Consider the following 24,643-nt stretch of genomic DNA (forward strand, 5'->3'; position numbering starts at 1 on the left):
CTATTCTGCCTATAAAGGCCCTTAAAAAACATCCTAGCACCTCCATCAAGGTTTTATATGAATGCCCTAAGTATATATGTAATGTAGTAACGGGCACATTAAAAATCACATTCAATACATACGTATTTTGATCATTTTAAGCATACGCATTAATTTCAAAAACTCATCACAACGTCTGCTTTTTTCGTCAAAATTCAGTTACCTATTAAGATCTTGTGCCCAAATAAGTTGCATGCGTAAAATATCTTCTGACAGACTTTATGTTAGTACCGTCAACACACTATCCCGCCAAGTTCTCCTGAATTACTGCCTCTTTTGTGCCAATGCTTTGTGGGCACACAAAATGGTGAGCGTGTGCGACACGTTCAGGCTCATAAATTGTGTCAATTCATGCAGAACTCCCTTGGGCTGCAAGTTGCCAACTTAAATTCTTACCTCAGATGTGCTTTTAAAACATCAAAGTCTCACCCCTGTGATCGTTTCCGCCACATTGGAACTTTATGGAATTGCGAATCTTTGATAACATGTTATTAATTCCAGGGGCGACATTCATGGAGGGAAAAATATAGTGTGCAAAAATAAAGTCAACGTTCACCTGCAGCACAATTTGACTAATCATGGTCTTGCGATGTGTCCTGCGTTTCAAAAGAAGGCCTAATTCACCATCAGCAGTATAATACCAGCTGGCCAAATTAATCACAATGTAAACGTGCATTCTCCTCCATAACCGGCTCACTTCCGCAGAGTTCCTCAGCAAGGAATATTCGATGTTTGCCACGTCACTTATGCTTTCAGCCTTGCATTTGATCCCTGTGTAAATTGCCTTCGCCTCAGATAAGTTACCTCCCTGACATGTAGATATGGACAACTTTAACTCCAAAGAGAATGCTGGTGGAAACATTTTATTACATCCGCTAGTGCATTTCAGACAAGAATTCCTCCAATTACCACCTCTCGCCCTCTCCCGTCTTCTCTTTTACTGAGGCAGACAAAATCATTTTATTCCTTTTCTGATCCTTATTAATGACGCCGCTGCATACTGATGTGCGTGCAACACACATGCTCACACACAATAGTGTGGTGTCTGTAAAGCCGGTTCAGGTTGAACTAGGGCTGGGCGATATATCGATATATACGATATATTGTGGGTGTGTCTCTGTGCGATATAGAAAATGACTATATCGTAATGTTCGAGTATACGTTCTCATGCAGTAGCTTTTAGCTGCCGGCATTCAGGCTCTTCTCACTCTTTCCTGTCTCTCCTTACAGACAAGCAGGCGCACATTCTTACATACGTCACAACTGTCACTTCATACGTCACATACACGCCCTCGCCCATCAGAGAGGTAGCGGCGTGGCTAACGTTAGCTATTAACGTAGCCGTACGAGAAAGAAGGTGCAGATCTGGTAACAAATGAAGGAAGACCTAATTCCCAATAAAAACATCAGGGGGTCCATCGTCTGGCGGTGGTTAGGCTTCAAGTGGGAATATGTCGAACAGACAACCATAATTTGTCAAGTGTAGGGCAAAAGCGTTGCTATAAAAAGTAGCATTACTGCTAATATGTAACATCATTTGAAAAGTCACTCGCTAGAGAATGAAGAGAATGTATTAACCGTAGTAAACTACTACATAGTGAAGGACGAATACTATTTGATTTCCTATTATGCAACTCATTTTTATTCGACACTTAAAATGTCTCTGACAATCTTGCACTTTATGTTTTGGAAATGACTTGAATGTTTGTGCCATTACTTAATAACTTTAATAAATATACTTTTGGTCAATTGACTTAGTTGTGATTTCCCTCTGCATGAAAGTTTAAAAGTAGCATATATTGATGCAGTATGAAGAAGAATATTTTAATGTAGACACATTGAATCATCATACTGCTGTGATTATATGCATCAAGTGTTCATTCAAGGCTAAGGCAAAATATCGTAATATATATCGTATATCGCGATATGGCCTAAAAATATCGCAATATTAAAAAAAAGACATTATCGCCCAGCCCTAGGTTGAACGCAATTCAAAACTCTTTTTTTCTTAAGGAAACAATGTAAAGTGTTTTGATTTTTTCCAAGCTAACCAAAAAGAAAAACGATGAAACAAAACAAAAATACATTATAACTGCTCACCCTACTCACCATCTGACGTATAACTAATAAAGATAACAGATTTGGAACAATACTAGTTTCTTTCAATCAGCCTTTAGAGTGTGGTTGGTTTATTTTATACTTTTAATTTTTAGTGGTCAATGGGGCAGTTAAAATTAAGGTCAAGCCTAGCGACGTGTCTGGAACATTATTTCAGTTTGTATTTTTGATTTAAGAAATGTCTTTGTTATTGATGCCGTTTTATTACATTACTAGTGCAAGTGTATTATTTTTAACTGTTATGTAGATATGTAGTTAACTACTGTGCAGTTAACTACTGTGGAGTAGTTCTCTGTTTAAAAATTCAGTATTTAAAAATTAATCCAACCATTTTTTACCGCGTGTCCCTTTTGGGGTTGCAGGGGGTGCTGAGCCTATCTCAGCTGCATTCGGGCGGAAGGCGGGGTTCACCACGGACAAATCTTCACCTCATTGCAGGGCCAACACAGATAGACAGACAACATTCACACTCACATTCACACACTAGGGACCATTTAGTGATGCCAGTCAACATCTCTTATAATTGAGAAAGAGCCTCAAAGATGCAACAAAGACGGCAAAACTCAAACGCAAAGTGTAAAAAAAACATCCACATATTCAATATAATGGCACTTTTCAGCAGAATTTTGTTGTTGAAATCTGCCTTTGTTTGGTTACCATAGTAACCCATATGTCACTCATAAGTGCAGATTCCAACCACTGGAATCATTATTTTGAAAATATCCAGTGGGTCGCATTTAATGTTTAATATGTTGAGTTATGCCTAGGCATACTTGCCAACCTTGAGACCTCCGAATTCGGAAGATTGGGGGGTGTACTGTACTATATATCCATATATATAGTACAGTATATATACATATATATAGTACAGTACACAGTAATGAAAACACAGTTGTTCTACTAACTGTACTGTACTTGCTGCTTATTTAAAAAAACAAAACAACCCTTACTTTTCACTATTTGAGTAGGCTGTGTTCTGCCATTTGAGTACTGGCGAGCGATCTCTGAATCCGAGAACATCCTTCACGGATTTGTTGAAAACATCTGCAAATGAGAACAGGATGTTTCTTGCAGCTATCAGCATAGCCATCTTTGTCTCGGCATATGTTACACCTTTGGGTCTCCATTTAGCAAGGTGGCCCATAATACTGGGCTACCACCGGTGCTGCGTTGCCGCCGCCTTGTGCTTTTCTGACCGTTCATGAGACACTATATCCATTCCGCCACCGTGTTATAGGTTAAAGATAAACCTATGGATAACGGAGACATAAATAATAGTCTCCTTTTCAGGTGAGACAGGATGCTAAAGGCAGTGTCTTTAAGGCAGGCCCCCAATATTGTTGTCTTGCTGGAAATCGGGAGAAATTTGGGAGAATGGTTGTCCCGGGAGATTTTCGGGAGAGGCACTGAAATTCGGGAATCTCCTGGAAAATTCAGGAGGGTTGGCAAGTATGTGCCTAGGTAGTCCAGTTAGGTGCCTCTTCATGCTGTTTTGCAAGACCCGGTATCTGACTTCAAACTTGACAACCTCATTGGTGGTTCTGAGAAAGAATTGATTGCTTCAGTCTTAATTTACCGGATATGGGTCTTGCTTTTTGACACAGGAAATTTTTGTACACTGAATTATTTACCTTGAATTTTAAAACACTGACATTTTATACACTGAACTTTAAAATACTGCATTTGTATACACAGCATTTTTTATACACTGTCCATGAAGGTTCTCATTTATCTAGCTCATTGTCATCTCAGGGCATTCAATCGATCTCAACTGGACTGCTTGGTTTGTCATGGAAGACGTTTCTCCGCTCATTTGAGTAGGCTTCATCAGTTTGTGCTCATAGAGTTCGATTGGTCAGCTATAGTCCAGCAGTTGGTGCCAAAATCCCAAATATTTATACTCAAAAACAAAAAAAAACCAGGAGGTTGTGTCTGTTCAAGGATGGTTTCGCCCTATTGTAGTGAGGAAAAAACAACTGTTTTAATGCAAACGAGCAATCCTAGCTGTCAAATCAAACAACAGATGTTGAAGTGTAATTTCCCTTTGTTAGCATTGAGATATTGTTTGGCACAACGATCGCTGTGGAACGACTACTACCAGTCCTAAATATTCGGCACTCCATTCGATTGTAAACAAATGCTTCCAACTCCTGTTATATGTTGGAGGCTAAATTGTAGTCTTTATAGGAATGGTTGAAAGGACGGTTTTGTATGTGGGAGACAGGTGGTGTCGCAGGCCACCTCCTCTGTTCAGGGATGGTTTTTCAACCTTGGCGTAGATGGCTTCCCTCACTCTTTTTGTGCCGTCCGTCCTTCCTGTGGTCAAGAACATCATGTTCACACTTGAGGATGTCAAAGACAGTAAGTTGTCTTTTTTGGACTGTGATGTGTATATTGGAGAAAACAGGGTCCTCCATGTTGGGGTTTACCGAAAATCCACACATACCAATCAATACCTACTTTTTGACTCACACCACCCACTGGAACACAAACTGGGTGTTATCAGAACCCTACAACACAGAGCTGATAATGTTCCTACCAGCCCGCAGGCCATAGAGAAAGAGCATAGGCATTTGAGGGAAGGCCTCAAAACCTGTGGTCAGCTCAGCTGGTCTTTTGTGAAAAGTGCATCTATTTCTAGAAATAACAAGAACAGAGTGGATGAGGAGGAAAAAGATGACAGACACAAACATTTTGTAATTCCATATGTATCAGGTCTATCTGCGAAACTCAGCAGAATGTTTAACCAACACAACATCCCAGTACACTTCAAACCAGGCAACACCCTGAGACAGAGACTGGTGCATCCTAATGACCGGACACTCCACAGCCACAAAAAACAATCTGTTATATATTATCCAGTGTAATGATGAAGGTCAATAATTCATAATAGGGGAAATAAAACAACCACGGTCTAGCATAGACGGGCAAACTTTTCAGGCGGAGACTCAGTCTACCTGCACTTTAGGGAGAAACAGCACTCCTTTGAGAACAAAAATGTACAGATTCTAGACAAGGACGACGGATGGTACGAAAGATGAGAGGGGGAGCCACCTATGTCGAGGTTGAAAAACCATCCCTGAACAAAGGAGATTGTCTGTGACACCACCTGTCTCCCACATACCACACCCTCCTTTCAACCATTCCTAAAAGACTGCAATTTAGCCTCCAACAAATAACAGAAGTTGGAAACATTCTGGTCACATAAGGTGACTAAATTCCCATTTGTACCATTTGTTTACAACTGAATGGAATGCTTACGGGTGCTTTTGGACTGGTAGTAGTCGATCTACAGCGATCATTCTTCAACTCAAAGCTAACGAGGGTAATTTACACTTCAACAACTGTTGTTGGCTTTGACAGGAGGATTGCTGGTTTGCATCAAAACAGTTGTTTTTCTCACTACGATAGGGTGGAATTATCCTTCCCCAGGCACGCACACCTGTTTTTTTGTTTTTGTTTTGGAGTACAAATATTGAGGGTTTTAGCACCAATCACTGGACTAGATCTGAATAATCTAAATTTATGTGCACAAACCGATAAAGCCTACTCGGATGAGCGGCAAAACGTGTTTCAAGACCAACCAAACATTCAGTTTGGGATTTTTTTTACACTGAATTTTAAAATAATATATTTATATACATTTAATTAAAAAAAAAAATTACTTCTTATGCACTGAATTTTTAAACACACGTATTTTGCCAACAAATTTTTTTTAAAGATATTGTCCGTATAATTTGTGTAAAATAAATCAGTTCACAAAATTCAAACGCAACAAATTCAGTTGCTTAAATTCAGTGACAAAAAAAAGCTTTTATAATAAAGACACAAATGAACCTCAATATTCCAACTCTACTTCATTGGCTTTATCATGGGGTACAACAAACTCTTCCTAGTAAAAGGTTTTGGGGCAAATTTAAATGTCTGCTAGATCGATAAAAAGTTTATTTTAGTTTTGAAATGGTATATTTATTCTGGCTGTCAAAGGTAAGAAATGTAAAAAACATATTGTACAAACTCATATAAATCACACACTTATTTTTGAGCGTGGATGCTTCTTTACCTAGACCGTGAATAGCGGCGCAAGTTGTTACCCAAACAGTAATCAGATTAATGCATACGTCAGTGTAAAGATGATTAAGGAGACATCGACTGGTGTGCTCGCTGGAAAATTTCACTTTAAAATCCTCCCTGATGGGTATGCCGTCAAAACAGTGTCAACATCCTTGCGCTTAAAAATATGTGGCCTCCCTGTGTTCGCAGACTCATTTCGCAACTCCTCTTTCTGTGTCATTCTCTTACTCTACGCGTGCAACATTTCACATTTTTGCCACTTAGAGGCCGGCATTGAATACATGACCCAGCTACTCCTCTCCTTTCTGATTTGTCATTTTAAATGCCTTCTCTCTCCTGGTTAGAGCCAATCCAAGGGTCCGAACTGTTACCGCTAAACTAGGTCCCTTCTGAAGAAACCACATTTGCTTCCACCGACAGTGTGGTATTTTTTCTCTTTGACTTTCTTCACGTGAGCCTCTTCCTGGTATGTGATGAATACAATACCCCTTCTCTTCTCAGTCTTTGGGTCTTGAGGAAGCTCAATTGTTTCAATCTCTCCAAATGTTTTAAAGTAGTCCTCAATGACGTCCTTTGCAGTGTCTGGGTTAAGGCCCCCCACGAATGATCTTCTTGACTGGGTCCTTCTTCAATGCCATAGCTATCTTGGTGGTCAATCTTTATGTTGTCTAATGTTTAGACAACATAACTAATTATATCATTGCATATGAAAATAAAAACACACACATTGGACAGCATTGTGAGGGTTTCACACTTGCGACTCTGGCATTATGACATTACATAATCGATTAATTAGCTAAAGGGTGGAAATAATCAAATGAGCTAAAAAACACCAAATGAGTCTGAGTGGTTTAGTGTCGTTTTTACGCACAAGGTTTTTGGCACTGTTTCTACACAGGACTTAAGATTATACCTTAATAATAGAGTTGTACCGATTGGTTTTAACAACGATTCGACTCTATTCAATTTTTTGGTTGCTGATACGATTCAGGGACAATCACATTTTTTTGGAACGATAGGATCCGAAACAATTCAGTGAGTTGAAATTTAGTAACGTTTTAACACAAAATAAATCAAGCAGTTTGAATTTGAAATAAATTGTGGATACTGTTATTTCATGTATTGAATGATGTATGAATAAATGATGGATACAAACAAGCAAGTAAAGAACAATTAATTAATTTGCAATTAATTATCAAATAATTTGCATCTTATTTGAATAAAGTGCAGCAACCCTTTAGGTTGAATTAACAAGTGGAATAATTTTATGCTCACATTTATAATATTCAGGCAAATGTTAATAAAAATACAGTAGCCAACATTTTAACAGTAGATTGATGATGGCAAGATGGCGGCGCCCTGACGGGCTGGTAGAAAGAGAATATTTGGCAAAAAAATACCGCACAATTCTGCAAATTTCATGGCTGGCTTAAAGCGTGGACACTCCGTGATCACTTACGACCGCCTGACAATTCTGGATGTGGATAGATCGGGCCGTTTTGGACTGAAAGATGCGTGTTCGTTGGACCACCTCGCTAGCATGGGAATACTTCGCCGGCTACATCCAGCGGCCTTTGACGCAGCGGAGTATAGTACCAGCGGGAACCGTCAACGAAAGACACGTAAGCGGTGTGATCGGAAGCAGAAGCGCAGATGCCGAGCGGGGCTAACAACAAAGCAAAAGGCTAATCCTCACAGGACACCGCTTTCTTCCATCCTGAAGCTGGATTTAAATGGAAGACGCGAGCATGTTAGTCCGGGTGAGGAGTCAGTTAATTTAGAACAAGTTTTTTCTGCCATGACTGTGTCAGAGTTGGACATGCATCTACTGAGGTGGCAAATTATGATGCGTTCAGTTTATCGCAGCACCAAGCAAACAATCGGAAAATTCCCGTCATATCAATTCCTAGATATTGTCGTAATTATTTTAAGTGCACTACGCATAATAAACGCAACATTATAAATATTGCTACTACGGATAATTTGATCAAAAACTCCCTAAAACAGCCCACTACCTATAATATGGGCTTTTTAAACATAAGATAATGTTTCCCAAAACATTATTGGTTAATGAGGTCATTAGAGACAACAATCTTAACGTCATCGGTCTCAGCGAAACCTGGCTTAAACCAGACAACTTTTTTGCACCAAAGGAGGCATCTCCTCCTGACTATACGAATATGCATATTGCCCGTCCCCTTAAAAAGGGTGGGGGGGTCGCACTAATATACAACGAAAACTTTAACCTTAGTCCTAACCTAAATAATAAATATAAATCGTTTGAGGTGCTTACTATGAGGTCTGTCACACTGCTGCCTCTATACCTGGCTGTTGTCTACCGCCCCCCAGGTCCCTATTCGGACTTTATCAATGAATTCTCAGAGTTCGTTGCTGATCTAGTGACGAACGCCTATAAAATAATTATAATGGGGGACTTTAATATCCATATGAATACCCCATCGGACCCACCGTGCGTGGCGCTCCAGACTATAATTGATAGCTGTGGTCTTACACAAATAATAAATTAACCCACGCATCTCAACGGTAATACGATAGGCCTAATGCTTGTCAGGGGTATCACCGTTTCCAAACTTATGATACTCCCGTATACTAAAGTAATGTCCGATCATTACCTTATAAAATTGGAGGTTCAGACTCATGTTCGGCAAGCTAATAATAATAATAATAACTGCTATAGCACCCGCGACATTAATGCTGCCACAACGACAACTCTTGCTGGTCTACTGCCCTCGGTAATGGCACCATTCCCAAAGTATGTGGGCTCTATTGATAACATCACTAACAACTTTAACTACACCCATTGATAGTATAGCACCGCTGAAGTTAAAAAAGGCTCCAAAAAGGCGTACCCTATGGTTTACAGAAGAAACTAGAGCTCATAAATTATCATGTAGAAAGCTGGAACGCAAATTGCGTGCAACTAAACTTGAGGTTTACCATCAAGCATGGAGTGATAGTTCAATAACTTATAAACGCATGCTTACCTTAGCTAAAGCCAAATATAACTCAAATCTCATCCACCTTAATAAAAAACGATCCTAAATTTTTGTTAAGTACGGTAGCATCGCTAACCCAACAAGGGACTCCTTCCAGTAGCTCCAACCACTCGGCAGATAACTTTATGAAATTCTTTAATAAGAAAATTGAACTCATTAGAAAGGAGATTAAAGACAATGCGTACCAGCTACAACTGGGTTACATTAACACATATACGACTGTATATATGGCGGATACTGCCCTACAAAATAGTTTCTCTCGTTTTGATGAAATAACATTAGAAGAATTGTTACAACGTGTAAATGGAATAAAACAAACAACATGTTTACTTGACCCTCTTCCTGGGAAACTTATCAAGGAGCTCTTTGTATTATTAGGTCCATCAGTGCTAAATATTATAAACTTATCACTTTCCTCTGGCACTAGCATTCAAAAAAGCGGATATTCACCCTCTCCTTAAAAGACCTAACCTTGATCCTGGCCTCATGGTAAACTACCGACCGGTGTTTCACCTTCCCTTTTTTTCAAAAATCCTCGAAAAAATTGTTGCAGAGCAGCTAATTGAACACCTAGCGTCTAACAATCTATGTGAAACCTTTCAATCCGGTTTCAGGGTGAATTTTTCTACGGAGACAGCCCTCGCAAAAATGACTAATGATCTATTGCTAACGATGGATTCTGATGTGTCATCTATGTTGCTGCTTTCGATGCCATCCATCATCCTCCGCTTATCGGAGGTTGGGTCGCGGGGGCAGTAACCTAAGCAGGGAAGCCCAGACTTCCCTTTCCCCAGCCACTTCATCTAGCTTTTCCCGGGGGATCCCGAGGCGTTCCCAGGCCAGCCGGGAGACATAGTCTTCCCAACGTGTCCTGGGTCTTCCCCGTGGGCTCCTACCGGTCATAATATTGTAATAGAGCGTATCAAAACACGAATTGGTATGTCAGACTTAGCCCTGTCTTGGTTTAACTCCTATCTTACTGACAGTATGCAGTGCGTCTCCCATAACAATGTGACCTCGGACTATGTTAAGGTAACGTGTGGAGTTACCCAGGGTTCGGTCCTTGGCCCTGCACTCTTCAGCATCTATGCTGCCGCTAGGTGACGTCATACGCAAATAGGGTGTTAGCTTTCACTGTTACGCTGATGACACCCAACTCTACATGCCCCTAAAGCTGACCAACAACAGTTGTAGTCAACTGGAGGCGTGTCAATGAAATTAAACAATGGATTTCCGCTAACTTTTTGCAACTCAACGCCAAAAAAACGGAAATACTGATTATCGGTCCTGCTAGACCCCGACCTCTATTTAATAATATAACTTTAACATTTGACAACCAAACAATTAAATAAGGCGATTCGGTAAAGAATATGGGTATTATCTTCGACCCAACTCTCTCGTTTGAGTCACACATTAAGAGTGTTACTAAAACGACCTTCTTTCAATTCCTTAATATCACTAAAATTCTCTCCATTTTGTCCACTAGTGACCCCGAGATCATTATCCATGCGTTTGTTACGTCTCGTCTCGATTACTGTAACGTATTATTTTCGGGTCTCCCCATGTCTAGCATTAAAAGATTACAATTGGTACAAAATGTGGCTGCTAGACTTTTGACGAGAACAAAAAAGTTTGATCATATTACGCTTATACTGGCTCACCTGCACTGGCTTCCTGTGCACTTAAGATGTGACTTTAAGGTTTTACTACTTACGTATAAAATACTACACAGTCTAGCTCCAGCTTATCTTGCCGATTGTATTGTACCATATGTCCCGGCAAGAAATCTTATTAGTGATTCCCAGAGCCCCAAAAAAGTCTGCGGGCTATAGAGCGTTTTCCGTTCGGACTCCAGTACTCTGGAATGCCCTCCCGGTAACAGTTCTAGATGCTACCTCAGTAGAAGCATTTAAGACTCAAACAAACTCATTTGTATACTCTAGCCTTTAAATAGACCCATTTTTAGACCAGTTGATCTGCCGTTTCTTTTCTTTTTCTCCTCTGTCCCACTCTCCCTTGTGGAGGGGGTCTGGTCCGGTGGCCATGGATGAAGTACTGGCTGTCCAGAGTCGGGACCCAGGATGGACCGCTCGTCCAGAGTCGGGACCCAGGATGGACCGCTCGTCCAGAGTCGGGACCCAAGATGGACTGCTCACCTGTGTATCGGTTGGGGACATCTCTGCGCTGCTGATCCGCCTCCGCTTGGGATGGTTTCCTGTTGGCTCCATTATGGACGGGACTTTCGCTACTGTGTTGGATCCACTTTGGAATGGACTCTCACGGTCGTGTTGGATCCACTATGCATTGAACTTTCACTGTATCATTTTAGACCCGCTCGACATCCATTGCTTTCGGTCCCCCCATTGCTTTCGGTCCCCTGGGGAGGGGGGAGGGAGAGATTGCCCACATATGCGGTCCTCTCTAAGGTTTCTCATAATCATCATTGTCACTGTCACCGACGTCCCACTGGGGTGAGTTTTCCTTGACCTTATGTGGGCTCTACCGAGGATGTCGTTGTGGTTTGTGTTGTGGTTTGTGCAGCCCTTTGAAACACTGGTGATTTAGGGCTATATAAATAAACATTGATTGATTGATTGATTGATTGATTGTTTAAAGTTCTCCGACCCGGCCATACAGAATCGTTGCCAATGAAGGACAGTGCAAGGAAGCATGTATGCTCCCTCATCCCTGTTGATGGTGTTGGCCCCTTGCTTCTTAATTTCCATAACCTCCTTTATCCGTCTCTTGTATTTGTTTCTGATAAAATTACTTCTTCTTGTGTTTCGGGAGTCGCTGTGTTGCCGTAATTTACTTTGCTATCACTTCTGTTTTGTCTGTTGCGTCTTTTGTATTTTGACATGTAATAATTCAATGTCAAGTCATCATTAAATGGCCCTGATATGTCAAAAGGCATTAATAAATAATGATATTTTCGAATACCTGTATAAAGGTAGTTCAGCCGGCATATGCTCATTTCAAAATTAGATTTGCAACCCCGAAATTATTGTTATTGTTTTCATTTCGATGCACCGTCCTCCACTGTTTCACAAATTAAAAAGTATTTGAGTGTGTCACATCCAGGTTGCCTGTTACATACCACCCTTTTTATCAAGCTATTGCCACTGGTAAAGTTACTAAACATGTCAGACCTTAGTAAATCTAAAAGGCGTCATTATGATTCTCAACTAATTCATGACAAAGCCAGGAACAAAACGAGGATTTGTATCGGGCGGAGAAGTTTTAAAATGTTCCTCCTTGATAGGCAAGTAGGGCATTTACGTTTTCTTATTACTTGTAATAAATGGAAATGGACATTTCGTATATAAACTTTAGTGTCCAATACAGTTTGTTTGTCTAACAAAGCTAATATCTTCGGATTCGGTTGCATATCTGGCAACCTCAGTCATGGAGAGTTGGAGGGGACTACAGAATTTGGACCGTGATTGCAGTACCATTTCTGGCCACATTACTTCATATGCCACCTTTTAAAGTTGTGTTGCAGCTTTATATTAGTGTGTTGTGTGGTTTGTCTGTGTTGTAGCTGAATGTTTTTTTGTTCTAACTTTTGATATTGTCTTGTGGCGTTTACGTCTGTTATGACATTTCTCAACCACGGTAGCTAGTCGCCATTTTTGTTTTGATGACACCACAGACGGGCAAACTGACATAATGTTTAACGTTCTAGTTATTACAAGGGCTACACTTCTTATGAAGTTTGGTGAAGTAGATCCACTGTTTTCGTTTTTCTAGAATCGATAAAATCAATCGATTGTTGGGTCGACACATATCTTCCGGAAGGGAAATTGCCTAGCACGGATCAATTTACTTAAAATTTTGGAATATAAATTGATATAGCAACATATTGATCAATTGTTACACCCCCACTTACTAAGTTTTGAGCAAATCGATTACTTGCATTCAAGAAAAACATGTGAAAATATATTCTGATTTAACATTCTGACAAAATTACACTGCATTTGTGTCAAACTAATGGTGTGTATTTTTAGGTTAAGCAAACAAGTAGTTTACTGCGATTGTCTATGATTAATCAAAATTCAAAAGGGTTACAAAAGTAATTGTTTTACAGCACTAATATTTCTAACATCCGACGTTAACGAAGAATTTAAGATTTTTTTCCGACATGCAAGCTGTTGCAGGCAGATATTCTCTAACCGTGGTACGCGCGCTCCATCTAGTGGTATGCCGAAGAATCATTTATTTAAAATACAGTATTTGTTTTTCCTGTGTTTAAACACAATGTTACCGTTCAAACTGTTACAGTGGCCAGAAATATTGAATATACTGATTAAGTAAAACATCTGCCTTGTTTTTAATGAAGACTTGAGCCTACTATGCAACTGTATTATAATGTTGATCGTTTTGGTGCTACCTGTAGAGCCAAATGTTGGTACTTGGGGGAAAAAGTTTGAGTTTGATCTGAGGTGGGTAAATATCTGTTTGAGCTGTTACCGGTTACAAATGAAAAAAAAAAGCCACATTTATCAATTTAGAGCCACAAAGGCCTTTTATTTGACGGTCAGTATCCATCAAGCCAAAGACAGGCCAGCCAATTTTCAAAGCTAAAGATACTGAAGGTTTTACCACAAGATGGACAAAAAAAATCAATATCTGTCACTACTAGAGAATGACCAGCGAGACCAGACACCTGAGCGTGTCACATCACTGCCTTAACTTTTATCCTCCTGGCTTTCAACAATGAGGAGATTAGTGGCATGAAATCCTGTGTAAAACTGTGATTTATTGCTGCTGTTCATGTTTACTCCAAGCAAAAAAAGTGTTTTCATGTTAAATCCACTTAAAAAAAAGAAAAGGAAAAACCTTCTCCTCAGCTCATGGAAGCTACATTACGAGTCAGTTTTTAAAGAGGCCCTTTATCACGGTGGAGTCGCCTAATCAAAATGATAATTATCCATGAAGAATTGTAAATCAGTCGCTGTAGATCATTAAACCTGAACACTGGCAGACAGCTTTAATTTCGCACAGCCAAAAAATGCTGAAGCTGCTTCCTTCAAATCATATAAAGTCTGGGATACTTAATAAACATCATGTTATGCATTTTTAAATGATTGAACTTCCATCATCTATTTGCGTGCCCTTAATACAAAATGTATCCACTTAGATTTTGTAGACTATTCTAATGTTTTCAACCTATTGTCATGCAGTAGGAGCTGTTCCATCTGCGAAGAAATGCATGTTACAACTGGGAAGATTGTCATGGCAACAAGAACATCCTTCTTTTTTCTTACTCCCCTGTTTTACAATTCATCTCGGCTGTCTCTTGTGATGTGATTGATACAATAGTGGGCCAGTGGGCACAGCCGGTAATTGAGCTCACCATTTTAGTGTTCTTAAAACCAAATTAATTGAGTTTGCCAACCTGAGCAGAGTCCATGTAGCCTCCGGTGCCAAACTAGGATTGGAAGAGATGTTTGCGGCGTTCTGACTTCTCTGCCATCATGGTTACGGCTTCCTGGATCTAACATATAGGAAAGAAAGAAGCCGCGTTTGATAACCTGCATTGTAAATGCCTCACTCTAAGGGAAAATGGTGTCTCTTTTCTAATAAAAATTTATAAATAATAGTGCTGTCTAACAATACATGTTTTGAATCAGATTAACCACACTTGGATTAAATATGATTATTCGCAGTTAAATGTTTGATTGCATAATTTTAGTAAACGTAAAAAAAAAAAAAGACCCCGATATTTTGACACTAATGCAATCCTATAGTCCGAATGTCACAGACAAACATTTGTTTTTGTATGTTTTACTTACTGGTAAATGCACATACTTTATTTGTTCCTAACTTTGTACCAGTTGTGTCTAAAGTCCTGTTTGGTTGTATTTTAAAATTAAATTTGCCTTACGTACAACAGTCGGTGTGTCTCCTTACTCTTTGCACTGACGTATGTGTTGACCTGATCACTGACCGTATAATAACGTGTGCCGCCTTTCTGGTAATCATCCGTGGTTAAGGTAAAGGAGCATGTACAGTCAATATTAAACACATGATTAATAATATATACATATATATGTATATATATATGTATATATATATATATATATATATATATATATATATATATATATATATATTTATATATATATATATATATATATATATATATATATATATATATATATATATATATATATATATATAAATGATAAATGGGTTGTACTTGTATAGCGCTTTTCTACCTTCAAGGTACTCAAAGCGCTTTGACACTACTTCCACATTAACCCATTCACACACACATTCACACACTGATGGAGGGAGCTGCCATGCAAGGCGCCAACCAGCACCCATCAGGAGCAAGGGTGAAGTGTCTTGCTCAGGACACAACGGACGTGACGAGGTTGGTACTAGGTGGGATTTGAACCAGGGACGCTCGGGTTGCGCACGGCCACTCTCCCCACTGCGCCACATCACATATATATATATACATATATATATATATATATATATTTATATATTTATATATATATATATATATATATATATATATATATATATATATATATATATATATATATATATATATATATTAGGGGTGTAACGGTACACACAAATTTCGGTTCGGTACGTACCTCGGTGTAGAGGTCACGGTTCGGTTCATTTTAGGTACAGTAAGAAAAAAAATATATATACATTTTTTGGTTATTTATTTACCAAATTTGTAAACAATGGCTTAATCCTTTTAACATTGGGAACAATATAATAATTCTGCCCACGTTAATCCACATTAAACTGCCTCAAGTTGTTGCTTTGATTGAATAAAATGATAAAACCTTTCTTCTACATATAAAAAGTGCAACATTAAACAGTTTCAAGTCAACTCATCATGCTTAATTTATTACAGCATTTGGGAAGCCTGTAGTTGACTTTTATTATGTAAATGTTATATTTTTATCAACATATGATAGCAGGGACCCTGCTATTCAAAACTAGGCTGCTACATTACTAATGAGTAATATAACTATAGCTGAAAAATAGTACAATTGCAATAGGAGAGACTATTCATCCCTGAAATCTATGGAGTTCATGTTAGTTCAAGTGAAATAACAGACAGAGAGGGCTTTGCTGCCCCTAACACACGCACACACACACGCACGCACGCACACACACACACACGCACGCACGCACATACACACACACACACACAGCAAAATGAGCTAATGTAACGCTAAAAGCTAATTAGCCTTCACATCACCTCAAGCCAGAACTGTGAGCGAGCTGAACTGCAGTTTAAGTTTCTAGAATGTCAAAGGGCTCATAGGGATGTTTGTAACAGTTGTGACTGGAAAGTGTTTTTTATAATTTGGGGAGTGTACGATGTCTGCTGCTAAACACATGTCTGATCGACAATGAAGCATTTACAACATGCGTTCTGAATACGCACTGCTGATTGGCTGTTACATCGCTCAGAATACGCACTACTGATTGGCTTTGTATTTAACCAATCAGATGGTTGTGTGGGCGGGACAATGCTGGGTGCTCACTGCTCAGACAGAGGCAGAAAGCAGAGCAGCTTGTTAAGATTTTAGAATACAAACTCGTTCGATACACCCTCATACCGAACAGAAACCCCCGTACCGAAACGGTTCAATACGAATACACGTACCGTTACACCCGTAATATATATATATATATATATATATATATATATATATATATATATATATATATATATATATATATATATATATATATATATATATATATATATATGTAGGTGTGGGAAAAAATCACAAGACTACTTCATCTCTACAGAACTGTTTCATGAGGGGTTCCCTCAATCATCAGGAGATTTTAATGGAAGCATTCACATACAATGGTTTATATAGGGCACAGAGTGGGTGGGTACAAGCAGGCGTAGGGTGTGGTGATTGGCTCATGTGTTACCTAGGAGGTGTTTCCGTCTGTGGCGGCATGTTGAAATGATTTCACTGCGCTTGTTGAGGGATGATAGATCTGGATGATATATAATAAACAGTTTCTCTTTTAAGCATAGGTTGCATCTTTTATTACCACTGTTGTAAGGTGTGCTGGATGCAAGAATTTGCCATGTTATTGAATATTCAACATTATTGTCTTTGAGGTTCCAAATGTGTTTGCTGAGTTCTGTAGAATTCCGCAAAGTCTGGTTTCTAAAGGAGGCCTTGTGATTATTCCATCTTGTTTTGAACGCTCCTTCTGTTAATCCTACGTACGTGTCGGATGTGTTAATGTCCTTGCGTATTACCTTCGCTTGGTAAACGACTGATGTCTGTAAGCACCTTCCGTTGAGAGGGCAATCAGGTTTCTTGCGACAGTCACATTGCTTATTGGTTTCAGAGTCGTTTAGTCTGGGGGTAGGCAGTCCTTTTGCAATTGCTTTGTTGTGGTTTGAAATGATTTGTTGCATGTTATTCATACAGCTGTAGCTCAATTTAATGTTGTTCTTGTTGAATATTTTTCTTAGGGTGTTGCCTTTGGGGAAGTGTTTGTCGATCAGAGTGAGGAACTTGCGGCCGATGTTGGTTGAGACGTCTTTGCTGAATGGCGGAATGTACCAGATGATGTTGTTTCGTTTTCTGCTCTTTTTTGGTTGGTTTCCTGGAGTGGGTTCATAGGTGAGGGTGAAGTTGTATCCGCTTTCATCAAGTGCTTTCTGGTACGGGGGGGTTGCTTGGTCGAATTCAGCTTTGCTTGATGACAGCATCGATAGCCTTTTATTAATTCCGGTAGGTATTCTTTTCGTGGTGGTGGGTGGGTGGTTGCTGTCATGGTGCACGTATTGGAGTGTTGTGTTGGGTTTCGTGAATGGTTGGTAGCTGTTATTTCTCAGGTTGAACGTGACGTCGAGAAAGTTGACGGTTTGCTTGTTGGCTTCAATCCTGATCCGTAGGCCGTTTTCTTTGAAGATTTGGCATATGCGCTTCTTGGTGTTCTCGCTGCTCCTTGGCGAGGCGCGGCACACTGCCAGTCCGTCATCACGGTAAATACCAAGGTTCAGGTTGAGGCTAGCAAGCTGGGAGAGGAGGAAACTCCCAACGAGTTCGCACGTTTCTGCGAAAAATATTCAACAAGAACAACATTAAATTGAGCTACAGCTGTATGAATAACATGCAACAAATCATTTCAAAACACAACAAAGCAATTGCAAAAGGACTGCCTACCCCCAGACTAAACGACTCTGAAACCAATAAGCAATGTAACTGTCGCAAGAAACCTGATTGCCCTCTCAACGGAAGGTGCTTACAGACATCAGTCGTTTACCAAGCGAAGGTAATACGCAAGGACATTAACACATCCGACACGTACGTAGGATTAACCGAAGGAGCGTTCAAAACAAGATGGAATAATCACAAGGCCTCCTTTAGAAACCAGACTTTGCGGAATTCTACAGAACTCAGCAAACACATTTGGAACCTCAAAGACAATAATGTTGAATATTCAATAACATGGCAAATTCTTGCATCCAGCACACCTTACAACAGTGGTAATAAAAGATGCAACCTATGCTTAAAAGAGAAACTGTTTATTATATATCATCCAGATCTATCATCCCTCAACAAGCGCAGCGAAATCATTTCAACATGCCGCCACAGACGGAAACACCTCCTAGGTAACACATGAGCCAATCACCACACCCTACGCCTGCTTGTACCCACCCACTCTGTGCCCTATATAAACCATTGTATGTGAATGCTTCCATTAAAATCTCCTGATGATTGAGGGAACCCCTCATGAAACAGTTCTGTAGAGATGAAGTAGCCTTGTGATTTTTTCCCACACCTACATATTGCGCTCTACCACAGTATCGAGCACTATTCTCTGGATAATCCAATCAAGACATATATATATATATATATATATATATATATATATATATATATATATATATATATATATATATATATATATATATATATATATATATACACAGTGGGGCAAAAAAGTATTTAGTCAGCCACCGATTGTGCAAGTTCTCCCACTTAAAATGATGACAGAGGTCTGTAATATTCAACATAGGTACACTTCAACTGTGAGAGACAGAATGTGAAAAAAAAAATGCAGGAATTCACATTGTAGGAATTTTAAAGAATTTATTTGTAAATGATGGTGGAAAATAAGTATTTGGTCAACCATTCAAAGCTCTCACTGATGGAAGAAGGTTTTGGCTCAAAATCTCACGATACATGGCCCCATTCATTCTTTCCTTAACACGGATCAGTCGTCCTGTCCCCTTAGCAGAAAAATAGCCCTAAAGCATGATGTTTCCACCCCCCAGACATCTGACGCTCTCCAGGAAGCAAAATAAATTCACATTCAGTCTGTAGTTGCAAGTTGATGCTCTTGTTTGTGTCGTACAGTTGGTTCATCCTTGCGGTAATTGTGCCTCTCCAAGGTATACCTTGGAGAGATATGAATGACATCTTCTTGCAGGATTTGGTCTTCACAGGTGTTAGATTTCCTACATGCAGTAGCTGTCCGTTTAGCAAAGCCATATGTTTAACTTAACTGTGTTACTTTTGTTAAAATCATTGATTCAGTAAACTTTGCCACCATAGTGTTCTTCTCTGCTTCTTGTGGTTGTAGCTAACATTCATGCTAGCATGTACCTTTTGGCGGGAGCAAAGCTGCAGGACCAGCTGACCGGCAGCAGCCGTTACCATCCTCATCAAGCTTGCTTTCACCTTATAGTCTCCAAGTCACAAAAAAGTCTCCAATATCACCAGGAAAAGTCACTAGATTTGATTTTAGTAGCTGATTACAACACAAGTCGCCAAGAGGAGTAACGTATTTTTCGGACCATAGGGCGCACCGGATTAAAAGGCCCACTGTCGATGAGTGTGTCTAGTCAGGTCTTATTTCATACAAAATGCACACCGGATTATGAGGCGCATTTAAGGGGTCATATTATGATTTTTTTTTTTCTAAATTTAAAGCACTTCCTTGTGGTCTACATAACATGTAAAGGTGGTTCTTTGGTCAAAGTGTTGCACACATGATGTTTTACTGACCATTTTTAAGTAGCTTTCTGAGCGTCTCTGTTTTGTGGGCAGTCTTATTTACGTGGCTCACCTTCAACAGTGTCTTCTTCCCGTCATCTTTGTTGTAGCGGTTTAGCGTGCAACGACGGGAGTGGAAGAAGTGTCAAAAGATGGAGCTAACTGTTTTAATGACATTCAGACTTTATTTAAATAAATAACGGAGCAGCATCTCCTCATTCGTGGCTCACTAGTGCGACATCAACGCCGGAAATGTTTCCTGCGAAAAACACTCCAACCGTTACCCTATAATAACTAAAGTTCTGTGGGTGAATTATGTAAACCAACTACAGTTTTTAGCACTTTGATAGTTAGTCTGCTGACCGATATAAGTAAGAACTTTACGCTACTTTATTTTAGAAATGGCAACAGCGGAGGATGAATGCCACATAAGAAGGTAGAGAAAAAGAAGAAGCTTATGACTGCGGTGTCAGCACGGACTACAATTGCGGACACACGCACATTGTCAGCACTTATGCAGCTCCCAAATACACATCAGCAGGTACCAGAGGGTTAGAAAAGTTTTTTTTGCGCAATATTGCGAAACAAAATGCCAGGTAATATGTCTGCTATTAGGTGCCATTTTGCGGTCCTTATACACACACTATAATAATACTTATATGTTTAATGCGCCAAATTCCATCAAGCGGTACGGCTTCATAGACAAAGTCTTACTAAAAAAATGTTGCAAGATTTTTGAGCGCCGTGTGTAATGTTTTATATTCTCAATGGAACATTTAAATATTTTGTGTTGTTTACTGCCATTGATTGATATAGATAGATAGTCATATTGCAGTCTACACGTATCTCTTATGTATGACTGCCATCTACTGGTCACACTTATCATTACACCATGTACCAAATAAATTTGCCTCGAAGTTAGTAAGCACACCCACAATTATGCCGTACATTAGGCGCACTGGATTATAAGGCGCACTTTCGATTTTTGAGAAAATGAAAGGATTTTAAGTGCACCTTATAGGCCTGAAAAATACGGTAGGCTTTATGCTCTAACATGGTATTTTAAACTTGATGTGTGCCCATGATAAAAAATGTTTGTCGCTGCAATACCAACAAGTTACCTTAGTTTTATCCAAATCTCTGTTTTAAAGCGGAATGGGCCGCTTCTCATCGTGATCACAGACCACGTAACAAATGCGCACATTTTCCGGGCCAATGATTAATCTTCAGGCATATAAAGCGATAAGTTATTTCTATTTTTCACATACGTTAACGTCGACAGCCCTTATAAAAATATAATAAATGTATATGTAGCAGGATAAAAGAATGTTACTGTATGTACAAGTTTAACTTTTGCATCTCATTGCATATACCTGTTGCGTGTTCAAAGACCCTCGATTAAAGTTACAAACAGAGGCGTCACTAGTTTCTAAAGACAGTGAGGAGACTGAACTTGACTGCTTAACTTCTCCTTCCAGGTGACCATCTTGGTGGACGGGATACTGACAACCACAGGCTACACCCAAGAGGACTACACCATGCTGGGCTCTGACGACCTCTTCTACATCGGAGGCAGCTTGAACACAGCAGACCTGCCAGGCTCGCCAGTCAGCAACAACTTCATGGGCTGCCTCAAAGATGTGAGTCCTGTTTGACCTCTGCAGACCGCTTGAAATACTACCCTGCCCTTTTTAGATAGCTCCGCCCTTTTCCAATTTAGTCAAGACATGTTCTTCTCATAGAAAGTCAGCCTTCACGTTCATATTGACTGGGCTGTTGTAAGGGTGTTTCAAGGTGAAGCATTTAGCAGGGATGCTGCACTGTGTGTGTGTGTGTGTGTGTGTGTGTGTGTGTGTGTGTGTGTGTGTGTGTGTGTGCGTGTGCGTGTGTTTATAGAATCCTGGGGGAATCCTTTAGAGAGAAAGTACCAGCAGTATACATAAGTAATGCATCCTTTTTCTTACTCTTGGAATTTGTCTCTGGGCTCGCTCCTTTTCCCTCATTTTTAATCTTCCCATGAAGCCTCAGCCTGTACGTGTCACTTTGATTGTCTCCACACAGCAGGATAACACTTTATTTGCTTAACACTGATGTCAGGTGTAAAGTGGCGCATGATTCGGTAAGGCCCATTTTCAGCTGTGTCGTACATTTGTTTTTAATGGGGTGCAAAGTCTCATAAAACTCAAGTGAGGGACTAAATTTAAAATGAGTGGATAAGAATGTCAGTGTTGTTGAAGCCAGCTCCCAAGTCAAACACATTTTTTTATGCATACATGGCAATAAAGTTTTTATGTGTCACTGCTTTAGAACAAACGGCTAATCCGAATTATAGCCTGCACAGAATTCACGCAGCAAATAAAGTGGAGAGGCTGAACACAAGCAGCAGCATGATATGTGACGGAGAGCTTGGCACAGTATAAATAATTTCATATTGTATTGTTAAAAGCAGGCAGGAAGCTTATTTGAAAACGCTGCCAAAACTAGTGCAGCGCTTCATAGCTGGATGTGGATTTGCACTTTTTTTCTCCGGCAAGTTTTCTTTTTCTCGCTCAACAAAATGACATTAGAGTTTGGTGTTAACAGCCAAATGCACAACAGTCCAAACTATTTTGTAAAAAAACATTCTAATATCATCATGTGTTTTTATTATGAAAGCTCCAAATTAACCTCAAAATCTTTTGTTTTTGTTTAAAACCACAGCATTTGCGTTAGTATTACTTTTTTTCTTTGTGATTTGCATACTTGGCCATGATGCATGTGCATGTATTTTTTAAATGGACAAAAATAAGTAAATAATCCATCCATCAATCCATTTTGTACCGCTTATTCCCTTTGGGATCACGGGGGGCGCTGGTGCCCATCTCAGCTACAATCGGGCGGAAGGCGGGTACACCATGGACAAATCGCCACTAAGTAAATAATATAAAATTACATATTTATATTAATAAGAAAAATAAATAAAATACAATATATTTTTAAGTAAATTAAATAAAGTTAATTAATAATAACAATAATAAATTCAAATTTTATAGACATTGCAAGAAGGACCATAAGCGAGCCCTAAATATTAACAGCTAAACAAAGATGGAGCAGCACGGTGGAACTGGGGTTAGGGCATGTCCCTCACAATACGAAGGTCCTGAGTAGTCCTGGGTTCAATCCCGGGCTCGGGATCTTTCTGTGTGGAGTTTGCATGTTCTCCCCGTGACTGTGTGGGTTCCCTCCGGTATCCTCCCACCTCCAAAGACATGCACCTGGGGATTGGTTGATTGGCAACACTAAATTGGCCCTAGTGTGTTAATGTGAGTATGAACGTTGTCTGTCTATCTGTGTTGGCCCTGTGATGAGACGGTTACTTGTCCAGGGTGTATCCCGCCTCCCGCCCAAATGCAACTGAGATAGGCTCCAGCACCCTCCGCAATCTCAAAAGGGACACGCGGTAGAAAATTTATGAATGGATAAACAAAGATGTTTCCAAATTAGGAGTTCTGAAGTCACAATTACGCCTTAAAGTATGCAATTAGGGGTGAAAAAAAAATTGATTCACATCCGAATCAAGATTCTTATTTACTCCAATTTTCTAATATCAAGAATGTGTTGTATTTTAAATAATTTTTTAAAATATGCTTTTTAGGCCATCTTCATGTTTAGCCTGTATGCGTCATATCTCTGCACCTGTAACTTGTTTTGAAAAAGTTTTGTTATAATTTTTATACCAAACAAGGAAGGAGATTCCGACTGGTATGTTCACTTGGAATTTCACCTCAAAATACATGCACCCCTACAAACCTTAGATAATACTCATTTGTCAGACGGCACTTTTTTAAAATTGTATTTAATTACAGAATGTAGGCGGGTCTGAATAATCTGCCAAATATAGTGAGTATTAATAGAGGCTGTCAACGCTGATCCTTCTGCTCGGTCTTCTTATTCTCTGGCAGACAGGTGTGTATTCGGGTGTGTTAAGTTACATCGCCATCTATTGTTTGGAGTTGGAAGGACAAGCTCCATTTACAGACAGTCCTATTATAACGTGTTTATGAGGGAGGACAAACAAGGAGCACCGAATCTATGTGTGGCGGTTGTGGGCATGTAACAATTCCCTCTAAAAAAGATTTAACCTCGTTTACCTGACTAAAAATTTTACATTTTTTGATTATACAATTGCGGTACAAACCAATAAACCATAAACATTTACTGAAATTAGTGTTCTATATGACAGATTGTATATTTAAAAAATAGATGAATACAATGGGGGTTGGGTAATTTTGAGTACCACTGGAGACATTAGCTACACTTATTTAAAACTAGATATTTGACTTATACTTTCAGAGTTACAATTTTATTGTGTTAGTATATTTGTTTTTATTGGTTACC

General features: G+C 39.4%; 1 protein-coding gene across 8 annotated transcripts in view; it reads left to right on the top strand.

Moving 5' to 3' along the window:
* LOC133551610 (neurexin-2-like) overlaps positions 1-24,643 on the top strand; it is a 439,020-nt gene that overhangs the window by 161,514 nt on the left and 252,863 nt on the right. For all 8 annotated transcript variants that reach the window (XM_061898511.1, XM_061898517.1, XM_061898513.1 and 5 more), the window contains exon 5: positions 21,745-21,906. In XM_061898511.1, the coding sequence (XP_061754495.1) occupies positions 21,745-21,906 (162 nt within the window). The remainder of the gene's footprint in view (positions 1-21,744; positions 21,907-24,643) is intronic.

The sequence above is a fragment of the Nerophis ophidion genome, linkage group LG04, assembly GCF_033978795.1.
Source record: "Nerophis ophidion isolate RoL-2023_Sa linkage group LG04, RoL_Noph_v1.0, whole genome shotgun sequence".
In the NCBI taxonomy this organism is placed as follows: Eukaryota; Metazoa; Chordata; class Actinopteri; order Syngnathiformes; family Syngnathidae; genus Nerophis; species Nerophis ophidion.